At 33.1% G+C, this 15,410-nt stretch overlaps 2 protein-coding genes across 2 annotated transcripts; one reads left to right on the forward strand and one right to left on the reverse strand.

The window, feature by feature from the left end:
- The first annotated feature begins 2,715 nt into the window (after positions 1-2,715).
- LOC120269933 (furostanol glycoside 26-O-beta-glucosidase-like) lies at positions 2,716-6,819 on the forward strand. Its single transcript, XM_039276912.1, has 13 exons — positions 2,716-3,054; positions 3,327-3,396; positions 3,978-4,034; positions 4,203-4,280; positions 4,362-4,439; positions 4,520-4,607; positions 4,683-4,932; positions 5,007-5,122; positions 5,196-5,413; positions 5,489-5,520; positions 5,602-5,701; positions 5,785-5,893; positions 6,476-6,819. The coding sequence occupies exons 1-13, from the start codon at positions 2,740-2,742 to the stop codon at positions 6,651-6,653; spliced, it is 1,689 nt and encodes a 562-aa protein (XP_039132846.1). The 5' UTR covers positions 2,716-2,739; the 3' UTR covers positions 6,654-6,819.
- Positions 6,820-11,636: 4,817 nt separating this feature from the next.
- On the reverse strand, positions 11,637-12,037 carry LOC120270799 (17.1 kDa class II heat shock protein-like). Its single transcript, XM_039277863.1, has 2 exons — positions 11,892-12,037; positions 11,637-11,793 (listed from the first exon to the last, which is right to left on the reverse strand). Exons 1-2 carry the CDS (start codon positions 12,035-12,037, stop codon positions 11,637-11,639), a joined length of 303 nt encoding a protein of 100 aa, XP_039133797.1.
- Between the last annotated feature and the right edge of the window lie 3,373 nt (positions 12,038-15,410).

Raw genomic sequence — 15,410 nt, forward strand, 5'->3', positions numbered from 1 at the left:
AACTTGTCATCCTCATCCTCATCCACGTCATTATTTTTTATATATAAATTTCAAATTTAAACATTAAATATTCTTAAATTCTTAAAATTAAAAAAATTATAAAACTATATCTAAAATCTTAAACCAAAGAGTAATAATATTTTTATTGAATAAAGTTTCCAAATAGGTTTCCCAAATGACGTGGATGTTAAGTTGGCATCCATGTCAGCATCCACGTCATTCTTTTTTATCTTTTTTTTTTTAAAAAAAATTCCTCTTTATTATTTAAATTTTAAATTTAAACATTTAATGATAAAAGAAAAACTTATAAATGATAAACCAAAACTCCAATCCTTAAACCCTAAACTGAAAGTTTAGTGTTTAGGACATAGGATTTAGGGTTTAGAGTTTAGAGCTTAGGATTTAGGGTTTAGGGCTTAGGGTTTAGTATATATTATTTAGGGTTTAAGTTTTTAGATTTTTAGGGTATAGATTTTGTAATATTGCGATGCTATTTTTACTAAATAGATTTATTGAATATGTTTTCTGAATGATGTTGATGCCCAACTTGCGATCCGCATCCTTATCCACGTCATTATTTTTTTTTAATATAAACTTCAAATTTAAACCTTAAAAATTATTAAATTCTTAAAATTTAAAAAAATTATAAAACTATATCTAAAATATTAAACCCAAATACTATAAAATCCTCAGTATTGTCAGTTTTTATTTGTTATCTACTCCTAGAACTCTTGTAATCCCTTGTTTCTGGTTAATACTTAATCTTTTATTTCAATCTATCCACTTTAAAAAAAAAATTGTATTGAACGTGATTTAAATTTTATATTATGTTATTTGTCAAGTTATTCATATATAAACATTAAATAAATTCAACCAATACTGTTAAATAATTATATATATATAATATATTTAACTTTTCAAGGGTTGAAATCATAGTCATGAGACTCAGTATCGGCATCAAGCTGGTCTGAGTCTCGGATCTTGGTCAACTGCTTCAATCGTCAAATTATTTGGGTCAATATTGAGGTAAAAAAATATTTTTAAATGTTATTTTTAAAGTTATAAATTATTTTTAATTGTGTCATAATATATCAAATAGAGTAATGATATTTTTACCAAATAAATTTTTCAAATAGGTTTCCTGAATGACGTGGATGACAAGTTGGCATCCATGTCACCATCCACGTCATTCTTTCTTTATCTCTTCTTTTTTTTAAAAAAAAATTAATGTCTCTTTATTATCTAAATCCTAAATTTAAACATTTAACGTAAAAAAATAAACCTATAAATGATAAACCAAAAACCCCCCTTCCTAAACCCTAAACTGAAAATTATCAATTTAGAGTTTAGGGTTTAGTTTTTAGTATTTTTTACATAGGGTTTAAGTTTTTAGATTTTTAGGGTATAGATTTTGTAGTATTTAGGTTTAAGATTTTAGATATAGTTTTATAACTTTTTTTTTTTAATTTTAAGACTTTAAGGATTTTTAAGGTTTAAATTTGAAGTTTATATAAAAAAATAATAACGTGGATGAGGATGTGGATGACAAGTTGGGCACCCATATCATTCGAGAATCGTATTCGGTAAATTTATTTGGTAAAAATAGCATCGTTTTTCTACAGAGTTGAGAATAAGGCTTTTCTTCTCCTTAATTGCCTAATTAGGACGGGAACATGAAATCCCCATCTAAGATGAAAGAATAAGTGAGGAAAGAGTCGAAAGACTCACTACCCTCGTTATATTCCATGGCCATTCCTAGTATAGGGACTTAGAATTAGTCACTTGATCTATAGATGAAGACTGACACGAAAAAATATCACTTGCAGTGCTTATAAGATTAACTATTTTGTTTAGATCCACAACATAATTATTGCTATTTATTACTCCTTTCGTTCCTAAATATATGTCGTTTAAGGATGTCGCACAAAAATTAAGGATAGTATTAAATTATCTAAATTTTAACATAAAAAACAACCAAATTATTAAACAATCCCTCTATTGAAACCATGTATTTTTCTTGGAACTATAAATATTCCTCTCTTCATTTATATAACTTAGGAAATTGAAAATGGGTAAAATTGGAAGAAAAGAATAAATATTGCCTTGATATGGTAAAACGACAACTATCTTGGAATAGATTTTTTCTCTTAAAACGACATGTATTTATGAATGGAGGGAGTATTATCTATTTTGTTTAAACCCAGAACATAATTATTGCTATTTATTACTCCATCCGTTCATTTTTATTTGTCATAAACCCATGTTCCTTTTTATTTGTCATTTTTGAACATCAAAAAGCATTTATTATTATTTTTCCAAAATTACCCTAACACCTTATTCAATTCTCTTCTTGAAATTTAATATAAGAGAGAAATGTGAAGATATAAATAAGGGGTAATTTTAGAAAGATAACTAATTTTTTATTAAATTATGTGAAATAACAACTTTCTTTATGTGAGATTTGATTATTCAATAAAAAAATAGAGGGATTATTATTATTATTATTATTATTATAATATGGATAAATAATAAATGCGGTGAGTGAAGGAGTTGATCCCTGACCTCCTCATTTCTAATTTAACGGTGTTTAATTAATGTCTTTCATTGGGGTTGGAGTTAAAAAAAAAAAAAGTTCCAATAATTAATGACCACAAGCTCCTTCAAACATGTTGCGCCTATAAAAGACCACCCACAGGCCCTGCTTTAAGTGCACCAAACTCACTTGAAAAAAAATTAACAATGGCCTCCATCTTTCAACCAATTTCCATGTCTCCCACCACTTTGTGCCTATCTAGTTCCAGTACTTCATTATTAGCCACAGGAAAACCAGCATGGCTTTCCTTTTCCTTTAATAAACACTCATCCCTACCAAGTAGCAAAAACAAGTACTCAAGAAGAACAAGTGGTAGAGGCGGCACCTTTGTGTGCTTGAGAGGAGGAAATATCTCAGTCCAAACCAGTGCTCCTCATACCACTACTGATGCAGCTGTGGCTTTTGGCAGGCAGAGCTTCCCTCCTGGCTTTGCTTTTGGTGCTGCCACTGCTGCTTATCAGGTTATTTTCTCATGATATATAAGTATTTAAAAAAACAAGAAAAAATTTTTGTTGAAGAGTTCATAGTAATCAAGTAATAACTTTTTTTTAAAAATATTAAAACAAGGGAGAAAAGAATCATCATAAACAAGGTGGTAATGGATTTTTACTTTTATTTTGTAAGAGTTATGGACAATAGATATGAAGCTTGAGTTTTTAGTCAAGAGGATGTTTTTGGTTTTCTCTTTATTGATCTTGCACTAAAAAAATGTTTGTGTGTGTTTTTGTTGCAGATAGAAGGAGCTTGGAATGAAGGAGGGAGAGGGCCAAGCATTTGGGACACTTTCGCCCAACAACACCCTGGTATGTACATATTTATATCTTGCAATGAATAATGAACACCTCTTCTTCTTAATTCAGTAGTTAATATAAGAATAAATAAGTTTGAATTTATTAATTAACAAGAAAATATTTGCATAATAATCACTGGGTTTGATTTTCTAATTTTTTATTATGCCCCCCACCCCCCAAACAAAAGAAAGGTAATCTAATACTTGTCTAAAACTATATATATATTAAACAGAAGCCCACTAAAAAAATTAAAAGATCAACCTATCTTTTAAAAAATCTTAAAAATTTACAGTTGATTTGTAATCAAAGAAATATAAATAAATCTATAAGTAAATGAATGAAAAATAAATGAATAAATAAAAAGTGTTTGACAATTTTTTTAAAAATTAGTTTCAGTGGCAGTATTTATATTTATATATATAAAAATTCTATATATATATATATATATATATATATATATATATATATATATATATATATATATATAATTCAATACAGCATAAAATACCAACAAGAAAACTCCTTTATATTTATAACAACATTTATTAAATTTATTATGAGCATGTTTAATTATTTTTTAAAATATTTTGCAGAAAAAATTGATGACAGGAGCAATGGAAATATTGGCGTGGATTCATATCATCGATACAAAAGTATTTACAAATAATATATATATATATATATATATATATATATATATATATATATATATATATATATATATATATATATTGGCATACAAATAGTAATCTTCAAAATTTATTTTTGCCAATTTTTTATTTAATTTTTTTATTAGTTTTTAACTTCTAACTATTTATAGGAAGACGTGAAGTTGTTGAAGGACATGAACTTAGATTCCTATAGATTCTCCATTTCATGGTCAAGCATTCTACCAAGTATGTATTTATTTAATCTCTAAAATTATATTTCCCCAACTTAATCATTTTTTTAAATTTATTTCTGTTAATTTTTATCAGAGGGATCACTGAAAGGTGGCATTAATCAAGAAGGAATTAACTACTACAACAATCTCATCAATGAATTAATCAAAAATGGTTTGCATATTCACTTTTTTTGTTTTTTTTAAAGCCTTAATTAATTACATATTTAATCAATTTAATTTATGATTAAACAGGCATCACACCTTATGTCACACTGTTCCATTGGGATGTCCCTCAAGCTCTTGAGGATGCATACGGAGGCTTTCTCAATAAAAAGATAATGTAAATAATATTATAAAATTCATAATTGATTGTAAAAAAGAGTGTTAAACATCACTAATCAAAGGCTTTAATCAGGTTTGATTTTAAGGACTATTGTGAAATTTGTTTCAAAGAGTTCGGAGACAGAGTTAAGCATTGGATCACTTTGAATGAACCATGGACTTTCAGTAGCATGGGATATGGTCTTGGACAGCACGCGCCCGGACGGTGCTCACATGATCTTGGTTGTTCAGTCGGTAACTCAATCGTCGAGCCTTACATTGTCACACATAATTTACTGCTCGCTCACGGAGCTGCCGCTAGACTTTACAAAGACAAGTATCAGGTTATGTAACAATATTAATAGTCTCGCAATCAATTAATTTGGTATACATGAATATGAATTTCTTGTCGTTCCAGGGAACGCAAGGAGGACAAGTCGGGATCACTTTGGTTTGTATGTGGTATCATCCTTATGACCAAACACACAAACATGTCGAGGCGGCAAGCCGAGCTTTGGATTTCATGCTTGCATGGTCAGTGTGTGTATATATTATATATATGAACTTAGAACTTTATGTTTGATGTTATTGATGATATTTTGTTAAGGTACTTGGATCCATTGATGCATGGAGATTATCCATTTAACATGAGAGCTATAGTGAGGAATAGACTGCCTACATTCAGTAAAGAAGAAGCAGATATGATTAAAGGATCATATGATTTCATCGGTATCAATTACTATACGGCGAGATATGCTCGTGAAGTACCGTATTCTCAAGCACCTCCTTTCCTCCATATCAATGAATCATATGCCGAACAATTAGGCAAGTTCTTTCAAAAACTTAAAGAGTTTTATTTGGCTAATTTTTTCTAACTAGTATTTTTAACGTTTACTGCAGCGGACAAAGATGGGGTTCCTATTGGTGAATCGGTAAGTAGTGTTTATCATTAAAAGCAGAGAATATATATATATATATACAGATTCATTATGTTATGAATTTTCAATAAGCAGAATGGAAGCTGGATTTATGTATATCCAAGAGGACTCAGAGACCTACTGTTATATATAAAGAGGCGATATGAAAACCCGGCAATCTACATTACTGAGAATGGTAGAGCATTAACCAAATATAATAGAAAAATATAAGAATTAGTATTCTAGTATGTCTAACATTAAAATCTTGTATGGTAACAGGAATTAGCAATGTTGACAAGTCTGACATCCCGAAGGAGGAAGCTCTGGCTGATGAAATGAGAAAGAACTACTTTGCAGTTCATCTAGCTGAAATTTGTGATGCCATAAGGTAATTGCCAATGTTTTTTCAGCTAAATTTATCTTTGTTTCCTTATTCTGTTTTAGTAAATATAAGAAAACAATACTAAATAATCATCTTTGAAATGATGTTTATCTGTTTCTGTATATGTATGTCTTATATATTCTTCATTCAAGCAAAGAGTAGGAACTTTAAAACATAAATAAGAAGTTCTACTGAAACAATGTTCATCTGCTGATCTATCTCTGTTTTCTTCTGTTTTTAAGGATATACAAGAAATTAAACATCAATAGATTCAGGAACCACACTAAACCAAGTATTCAAAGAAGCTATATTTGTCTGCTGACTTGTCTTGTTAATTATCATCTGCATTTGATGAAATACAAGCAATTAATCAATACAAATATATTCAAGGACAACACTAAACAAGTACTGCAGAAACATCATTCAATAAAACACAAGAAATTAAAACAGGCAGAGCTAAGAACAGTAGTAATCAACCAAGTATTCACATATCTTCTTATTTTCTTCATTGAAAACAAAGACAGAATTTAATTAAACTACTATTCATTGTTCATGTTAATATAAACACTTGTTAATTAATGATTTCAGGGAGGGAGCAAATGTGAAAGGATACTTTGCATGGTCTCTAATGGACAACTATGAATGGGAGAAAGGTTACACGGAGAGGTTTGGGCTCAATTATGTGGACTATAACACTTTGGAACGCACACCAAAAGACTCTGCAAAATGGTTCTCTAAATTCCTGCAGCCAAAGCCTCAAAACTAGCTTCCATTAATTATTACTAATGTAATAATGGATGCATGTTGTACTACTATCTTTGTGTCTCTTCTTAATGCACTGGTTATGCTGTTTGTTTCTTCAAAATGAATGGACTATCCTTGTATCAGTATTATTAATAATAAAATAAATTTGCTTGCTTTCCTTTGAAATTTATTGCCTGTGTTTGATATCTCCATTATGCCAATAATCTTGCAATGCTGTGTTAAATATATAATGATTTTGATGAATCACTGTGTCAGATAAATAACTTTATAAACATTTTTTTTTGTATTTTGGTACTCTTTTTTCAATAAATTAGCTGCTACATTTCTTAAATTAAAAAAAGAATTTAGATAGAACAATGGTTACGCCGAAAAATTCGAGCTCTTACGTGGATTTTAAAAGTAATAAAAAGAACAATTTTGAGGACTCTGTCAAAGAGGTTCTCCATGCTTCTCCACTCTCAAATTATTTTTTTGAAGAGAAAATAGTTGGAAATTTTCATTTGTGTTAATTCATTGATAATGTTTCAATTAAATACAAATTTTCAATTTTAGTTTAAATGATTTTGAATTCAACCAAAGTTTTTAATTCTGACAAAAGATGTTCGTAGTTCTTATGCTTAATTTAATTCATATATGTGAATATGACTAACTTACTATTTGTACTTGATGCCTATTTTTTTAACTTCATAATTTCTATCAAAACACTTATAAAATATATATTAAAAAACACTCTAATTTTTTTTAGTTTTCTAAAAATATATTTAAGTATTTTCAATTTTTTTTTTTTTTTGAAAAGGTGGATAAACCACTTCAATTAAAAAGAGAACAGATACAGACACCCACAAAAAACCACACCCAAACAGACCCAGGACTACAACACACACCACAAGATGTGGTAACAATAGAAGAGCAATAGGGGAACAGACATACATAAAACAACAACAAAACAGGTCGCCACATGAACAACCAATTTATCTCTGAAATCATTAATTAACAAGTGTTTATATTAACATGGAACCCTGAAATCCAGACAAAATCCAGACAACGTCGGATGGCATCACAGGGTTCCATCCACACAAATCCCATCGGTGGAGCCACAAAAGGAACAACCAATTTATCTCTGAAATTAACCCCTGACAGCGGCTGTCCCTGTGAAATGTCACTCCCCACCTTAGCGGCCGCTACCTCTGTAAAGGCCCCCATAGCTTTCTCCTTACTCCCATCAGGCCCAACAACCCATTCTGGCCCACCACTCCTTAAATTCCCACTGACCCGGTCCATTTGATGATCCACCTCACACAAAAGAACTGGGTCCACAGATACCAATCGGCCCATATCCTCAGTGGGCCCAGCCAAACAGTCCAATGGAGCATCCAAAGACTTGTCACTAAAATTAACTTCCTTATCCTGTCCCAGCACCAATTCAAAAGAGCAATTGGTCAAGACACCTGGCCCACTATCTTGAACCGGCAGCACCTCACAAACTTTGGGAGCCTTAACCAGTTCCTCTCCTTCCTTAAACTGAACCGCAGCTTCCTTAACGTGCCTCTCCACGTTCTGCTTCTGCCCATGCAGCGTACGAGAGCTCCCGATTTCGACACGACGCTCCTTCGTACCCTGCAGCACACCTCTCCCCGCTTCAAAGATCGAACGGCGCTCAGGAGGCCGAGCCAACAGGCGAAAGGCCCCTCGTTCAGGATCACTGGATTGACCATCGGTCCAACATATATGCACCCGCGAACGGTGAGGGAGCCCTCGCTCGAGCCGGGCCGTGGGAGCGAGGCTCGACCACCCGTTGGGAGCAAGGCTCCACCACCCCCTGCGTTACCTTCAACCTCTGAACAACCATGGACGGACATGCAGTCGTCAACGCATCTATCCCCTCTCGCGCAACCCCACCACCAGCGTGGGAGCTAAGCTCCACCACTGCCGGAAATACCTCCGAAAAACCATCTTGACCGCCTTTGTGTGAGCTGTGCTCAACCACTGCCAGAATAACCTCCGAGAATGCATCTTGGGTGCCTGCGTGGGAGCTATGCTCAACCACCGTCGGAGTCTCTACTACGGGTCCAACCCTTTCTCTGCATGCTACCTTCTCCTTCCAAAGGTAAGAGAGTTGCCATTCTACCTCGGCACCGACAACACTCTTCACCACCGGCGGAACACATCTACTTCCGTCCTTGGGGCGAGAGCAAGGCTCAACCACCCTCTTGACCTGCACGCTTGTCTGCTCTGGCCACAGTTGCTTCCCCTTCTCATCTGAGGAGATCTCATGCACAAATCTTCTCCCAGGCCCGCAACCACTGCGTGCCGACCTAACGGCTTTGCATCCCCAAAGCTCCCTGCCAGAAGGAAGCAAAAGCGGTTCATAGACAGCCTCTTCCTCGATGGTGAATACCAGCCGAGTGCCCAACCTCTCCCTCAATGGCGAGGAATGACCAACGTCATCTTCCTCCTCGTCATTAAGTAACGGGAAGGTCCAGTCCTCCTCGACGTCTTCCTCCATCATAGTACGTAAATAAGTATTTTCATATCCTTATTTATTATGTATCATTTTTATTAAAAAAAAATAAAAGTATGTATATATATATATTTATATATGTATGTATGTATGTATGTATATTGGGTCGTTTACAGCTTTTTACACCACTTAATGTTTAGAGTTCAAAAGATATTTTAGTATCAACAACTATACTCATTTGAAAAATAAAAAATAAATGTAAAAAATCACGTATAGCTTATTTGTCTTAAAAATGTTTTGATATGTGTTAAATATCCAATACGTGTAGTATAATGCACTGAATTTATATAATAAATTTTTATTAAAATTGAGCTAAAATCATTTGCAACCTTGGAAATTTCTGGTTATGTTTAACAGAAGATATTCATTTTAATATTTGAAAAGGATTTATTCATTTTCATTATATATTCATGTAATACATATATATTTTAACAAAAGATGCAAGTGACTCATTTGTTTCCCTTCATTACTTGAGAAATTAATGTTTTATTTTATATACTTGTTTTTTTGTAAAAATAACTTAGTTACAAAAATATTTATATCTTATCTAATATATATATATATATATATATAATGACTATGTTTTGGCTTTGTTTGCCAAATGAAATAGTCCATGATTTCAACCAAACACTAAATTTATCTCTTATAGTTTTTTTTCTCAATATTTAATTATTTAAATTAATATTTTTAATAATTAATTTTAAAAATATTAATGTTGGTAATAAATATTATTATAAGAATATAATAAAAGTTTAAAATATTTATTTTGATTAATATTGATTAAGTCAGCGTTTGAAAAATAAAAAATGAAAATTATATATTTCGGATAATTGAAATTATTTCTCATGCTCCCGGCAGCTCGTTAACATATTTAATGAAATAATATTGCTTCTAAAATTATATATTTAATTTTTATAATGATCCATAATTCTTTTTTGTCTTTTTATTATTATTTTATTTATGTTCAATAATTTTATAGATTTAATGATATACACAGCATAGAAACCCCAAATATGTTTTTTTTTCTTATGTCTTTTTTATATGATTTTATTTATGTTCTGCTATTAAATAGAAATATTATTAAAAACAATGAACAAAAAACCTCATTTGAGCTTCAATAAAAACAGATAGGTTTTAGATACTATATTGAACTTTTAAAATTTTAAGAATGTGTATATAAGTTTTCACAAATCAACTATCATCCATTTTTGTATAGAAACCCCAATTTTTTTTTTCTTATGTCTTTTTTATATGATTTTATTTATGTTCTGCTATTAAATAGATTTAAATGCATAAATATTATTAAAACAATGAAAAAAAAACCTCATTTGAGCTTCAATAAAAACAGATAGGTTTTAGATACTATATTGAACTTTTGAAGTTTTAAGAATATGTATATAAGTTTAAACAAGGGGGGGAGGGGATTGTTTAATGGCTAGTTAAAATTTTTCAATATTTCATCAATTTAATTAGAAAAAAATTATCTCTCCATCCTAGAAAATCACTTGGAAACACAACTGAAAGCTGAGATCTCATCTAAGGAGTCACACAAGATCTTTTTGTGATTAGTGAACTCATTTATGCTCGTGAGGTTTCATAATGTTATAAAACGTAGAACCGAATAGAGCAATACCGCAGCAAAATAAATAAAAATAATACTGAAAAGTAAAAGACACAAAAATATTACGTGAAAAACTCCTAAATAATTAAGGTAAAAATTATGGACAAAGATACAAGAATTTACTACGTGAGAAAATTTCAAGAATTATAAACTCTTTTTAATAACAAAGAGAAAAACTATTATTCTCTCTTATAATAGGATAAATACTAAATATCTCAAAAATATTTTCTCACACTCTTCTTTTCTCTTTAATTTCTCACTTTTTCTCTCTCTTCTTTTCTCTCTGCTGTGTTGAAAAATGAGAATTTCAGCACTTATTTATAGGAGAATGCAAAGTGCTTTTCACCTACTAAGCCACCAAATTTGACTGCCTTCATCCTTTAGTTTATGAGTGCCATTTGATTAAGCCGTTGCTTTAAGCAAACGGTTTGGTGAGCCATTTTATTAGTGGGATTGGTTTTTGACTAACACATGCTCTATTAGCATGAGGTCATATGTGAAAAGTTGAAAACTTGAAATCAGTTTGATGAAGAAAAGAAAAATTATGATTTTATATAAAAAATTATTAAAAATAAAATTATAAAAGCTTATGGGTCAAAGGTTACGGTGGTGAATCAGTGATATGCAACTTTCATATGGTCTCACTAGGGCCTTTGATTTTTTTTTGAGTCGCCCTGTATAAAAAGCTAAACAAAAAAGTTCTAATATATATATACTTCATCTTAATTCTATGCCCAAATAATACTGTTCATTCTAGTTTTTTGAGTGGCCATTTGAGCTTGCTTTGTGGTTGGCGAGATAAAAATTATTTTTTTAATTGGTTGATGGTTGCTCTTCTAACCTTAGGTCTCCAAAATTCCCATTGAGTTTCTCTCTCCTTCTCCGCCTCCATTATCCACCTCTCCAATAGCCTCCATCTCGGTCTTCTGCTCCTCCTCTTCTTCCCCTACTGCTGCTCTCAAGTTCACTGATGAGTTCTTTTGATTCGAAGGAACCCGGCTGGAAGGCTTTTTGCATATGAAGGAGTTAGATAAGGGAGGCGATTGCCAACCACGATGAGGGGCGGATCGCATTTGCATTCTCGGGAAAGCGAGAACTTTCTCATGAACTTGCCAGCCCTTCTCTCCATCTGCAGGTACTTCCTATCCTCCTCTTCTTCATCTCTCTTTCTCTCACCACTAATCACAAGCACATTCTCATCCTCAACATGGACCTTGATCTTCCCTGGCTTAACCCTAGGCATATCCTCCTCATAGACGTAAGATCAAGGGAGTTCCTTCATGTCTATTGGAGTCATGGTCTTATCCAACTCATCAGGGATGTCCATGAGATGCTGCAAGATGGACATGAGAGGTCTCTCCAAGCCCATCACTAGGTCCATTGCTTCTCCCAATCCTTTTTCTTCTAATGTTGTTGTTGTTGTTGATCTTGATCTTCTCTTTGATTGAGTTGGATTTCATCGATGATAGAGAATTATGGTTAAGAAACTGTTCTCCGTCTAGGACTTATTTCGGTATGCTGAGGCCGAATGTATGGATTCTGTCTCGCTCCAATGAACTTTGGTTTGGATTGCATTTTGAATTAAATGAGTGTAATATGTGTCCATCGGCCATTAGTTCTCCATGTCATCTCTTTCTCCATTATTCTTTGCTGGGAAACTGATTTCTATGACGTACTCTAGAACCCCATCGGCGGTGGCAAACTATTATGGAATTTCAATCAATTAAGGAATAGAACTAAGAGCCTTGAATTCAGATCATAGTTTATTGAGAATCCTCTCACAATTCAGTCACAAATCATCATAATGTTCAAAGGAAATATAATTTCTTTCAGAGATTGGCAAGTTTCACAGCAAATCAAAGAATAGAAATTCTAGGAACAAACAGAGAATCAATCCAGAAATTGACAAAAAAATCAGAAGACAATGGGAAGCTAACTTCCCTTCCGATCCATCGTCGGAGATCCCCGCTGAAGCTCGTCGGAAACCACAAACGAACAGGACTAGACCCTAACCACCTTCGGACCAATGATACCTCTTCTCCTTTCTCTTCATCCCTTTTTATATCCCTTTCCAGCTGGCATTAACGAACCTTCTCGCAGTTCTCCCGATGTCTTCTCTTCATTGGTCCACGTCATCACCTGTAACGAACTCCTTTAAACAAGAATTCCTCCATTTGATTCTCTGCCCATATCCACCAATGGTTGCTTCATTAGCTACTTCTCTCCCTTGAATGTCATTATAATCTGCTGATGTGGAAGACAACATCCTCCTCACGTGCCCTTTATTTGAAACTCTATCACTTGGCACCAGCTTTTCTCGTGCCATTACAATACCCTCCCCATTTAAATTGGCCTTGTCCCCAAGGCCAGGAAATTGAGATTTAATCCATTCCCAATCCTCCCAAGAATTATCACCATCCTGACACCCTCCCCATTGAATCAATGCCTGAATACACACTTTCCCATTTCGTAATACCTGTTTGAAATTGAGAACTGCCACAGGTTGTAAGAATGGACCTTCAGCAATTGATTTCAATGGAAGAGAGATAATGTACTTGCTTGTGCCAAAGGGATCTCCCTCACATTTCCTTAATAGAAAGCGTGAAAAAGCTGAATGAATACAACTATCTTACGGTAATTTGCAATTTATAAGCAACTTTGTCCAACTTGTTGAATTATTTGAAATGGACCAAAATATTGCATACTTAACCCGATTCTTTCTCAAAGCTAGAGAATGTTGCCGATAGAGCTGAAGTTTCAAAAATACCTAATCGCCCACAGAAAATGAAACTTCAGAGCGATTCTTATCAGCAAATCTCTTCATCCTAGTCTGTGCCTTCAAAAGGTTCTATTTCAATTGATGCAGGACCCTGTCCCTTTTCTGCAACATTACTGTAACATCAGAATTATCTTATTCACTTGAAGTATAAGAAATCAGAACTGGAGGATCCCGGCCATAGACTATTTGAAATTGAGTGAATTCATAACTGGACCGGTATGAGGTGTTATACCAGTATTGAGCCCACGATAAAAACTCAACCCAGACTTTGGGATTTTCAGAAACAAAACAATGGAGATAAAGCTCAATACATTTATTCAATGCCTCCGTTTGACCATCGGTGATGGATGGTATCTTTGTAGAATCTTGATAAAAGTAGTACCCATAGGGCTGAAAAAGATGATGCCAAAATATGCTGAGAAAAACCTTGTCTCAGTCACTGATGATACTCCTAGGAACTCCAAGTAATTTGACCACCTTATTAATGAAAGTTTCAGCAACAACAGTACTAAAAAAATCAGCTTTGAGAGGCATAAAATGGCCAAATTTAGATAATTTGTCAACAACCACAAAGATAACAGAATATCCTTTTGATATTGGCAAACCAACAATAAAATCCATAGTCAAATCATCCCATATCTGTTGAGGAATTGGCAAGGGCTGAAGAAGTCCAACAGGGTGAGTATGACTTGCTTTGGCTTGCTGATAAACCATATAAGCTTTAACAAATTGCTTAACATCTTTAAGCATTCCTAACCAGTAAAATTGTTGAGCCATCCTCATATAAGTCCGAAGGGTTCCTGCATGACCACCAAGAGGTGTACAAAGAAATTCATGTAACAATTGAGTTCTTAGCTGTTTATCATCAGGAATAACCAATTTCCCTCTCCTCCATAATAAATTCTATTGCCAAGTAAATGTAGGATCCGTATTGGTATGTGGTGAATTTCAGAATTTTTGTCAATACAAAAATTTATCCTATTATTGAAGTTGTTGTATACGAGATTTGCAAGGAACAACTTGAAATTGATATGTGCATTTTGGAAACACCTAGATAATGCATTAGTTGCCAAATTGTCCTTGCCGGTCGATACTCAATATTGAAATTATAGCCCATGAGCTTTGGAAGCCCATTATTATTACGGAGTATGAATATTACTGTTGCCCAAGATGTCTCAATGCCTCCTAATCGAGTTCTAATGGTAAATTGATGGCCAAGCGAGGTAATGTACGAACTTGAATTCTTGCTTCGATGTTGCATGCAATTCCCTTACATAAGCTGATTTTCTTTGCATTAAAGGAGTTAATTTCTTCGAGAAATAAGCTATTGGATATTTCGCTTGACTCAAGGCTGCAACAATGCCTGTCCCAGAAGCATCTGTTTCCAACATAAATGGCTTATTGAAACGTGGTAATTTCAAAGCTGGATCCTCAGAAATTTTCCTTTTCAAATCCAAAAATGTTGTTGCTGCTGCAGAACTCCACTAAAACAATCTTTCTTTAACAAGTCAGTTAAAGGTTGAGCATGAAGGGCATAATTCTTAATGAACCTCCGATAATAGCCACTGATCCCCAAAAATCCTCTCAACTGTTTAACATTTTGAGGTTCAGGCCATTGTAAAATAGACTCAATTTTAGTCTTGTCCATTTGCACACCATTAGCAGATACAATGTGCCCCAAATACTCAATTTGGAACACCCAAAGCAACATTTAGAATATTTTGCAAACAATTTATGTTGTTGTAGTGTCAAAAGGACCTGCTCTAAATGCTCCAAATGACTATCCAAGTCCTTACTATACACCAGAATATCATCAAAAAATATAAGAACATATCCG

The sequence above is a fragment of the Dioscorea cayenensis genome, chromosome 10, assembly GCF_009730915.1.
Source record: "Dioscorea cayenensis subsp. rotundata cultivar TDr96_F1 chromosome 10, TDr96_F1_v2_PseudoChromosome.rev07_lg8_w22 25.fasta, whole genome shotgun sequence".
Classification (NCBI taxonomy): domain Eukaryota; kingdom Viridiplantae; phylum Streptophyta; class Magnoliopsida; order Dioscoreales; family Dioscoreaceae; genus Dioscorea; species Dioscorea cayenensis.

Excerpts from the sequence above, each read along its gene's own strand:
- LOC120269933 (XM_039276912.1), top strand. The coding sequence starts at position 2,740 with ATGGCCTCCATCTTTCAACCAATTTCCATGTCTCCCACCACTTTGTGC. Across the intron at positions 4,035-4,202 it reads GGATTCATATCATCGATACA|AGGAAGACGTGAAGTTGTTG; the intron begins AAAGTATTTACA and ends CTAACTATTTAT. Across the intron at positions 5,414-5,488 it reads ATCATATGCCGAACAATTAG|CGGACAAAGATGGGGTTCCT; the intron begins GCAAGTTCTTTC and ends CGTTTACTGCAG.
- LOC120270799 (XM_039277863.1), bottom strand. The coding sequence starts at position 12,037 with ATGCCTAGGGTTAAGCCAGGGAAGATCAAGGTCCATGTTGAGGATGAG. Across the intron at positions 11,794-11,891 it reads GCTGGCAAGTTCATGAGAAA|CCGGGTTCCTTCGAATCAAA; the intron begins GTTCTCGCTTTC and ends AAAGCCTTCCAG.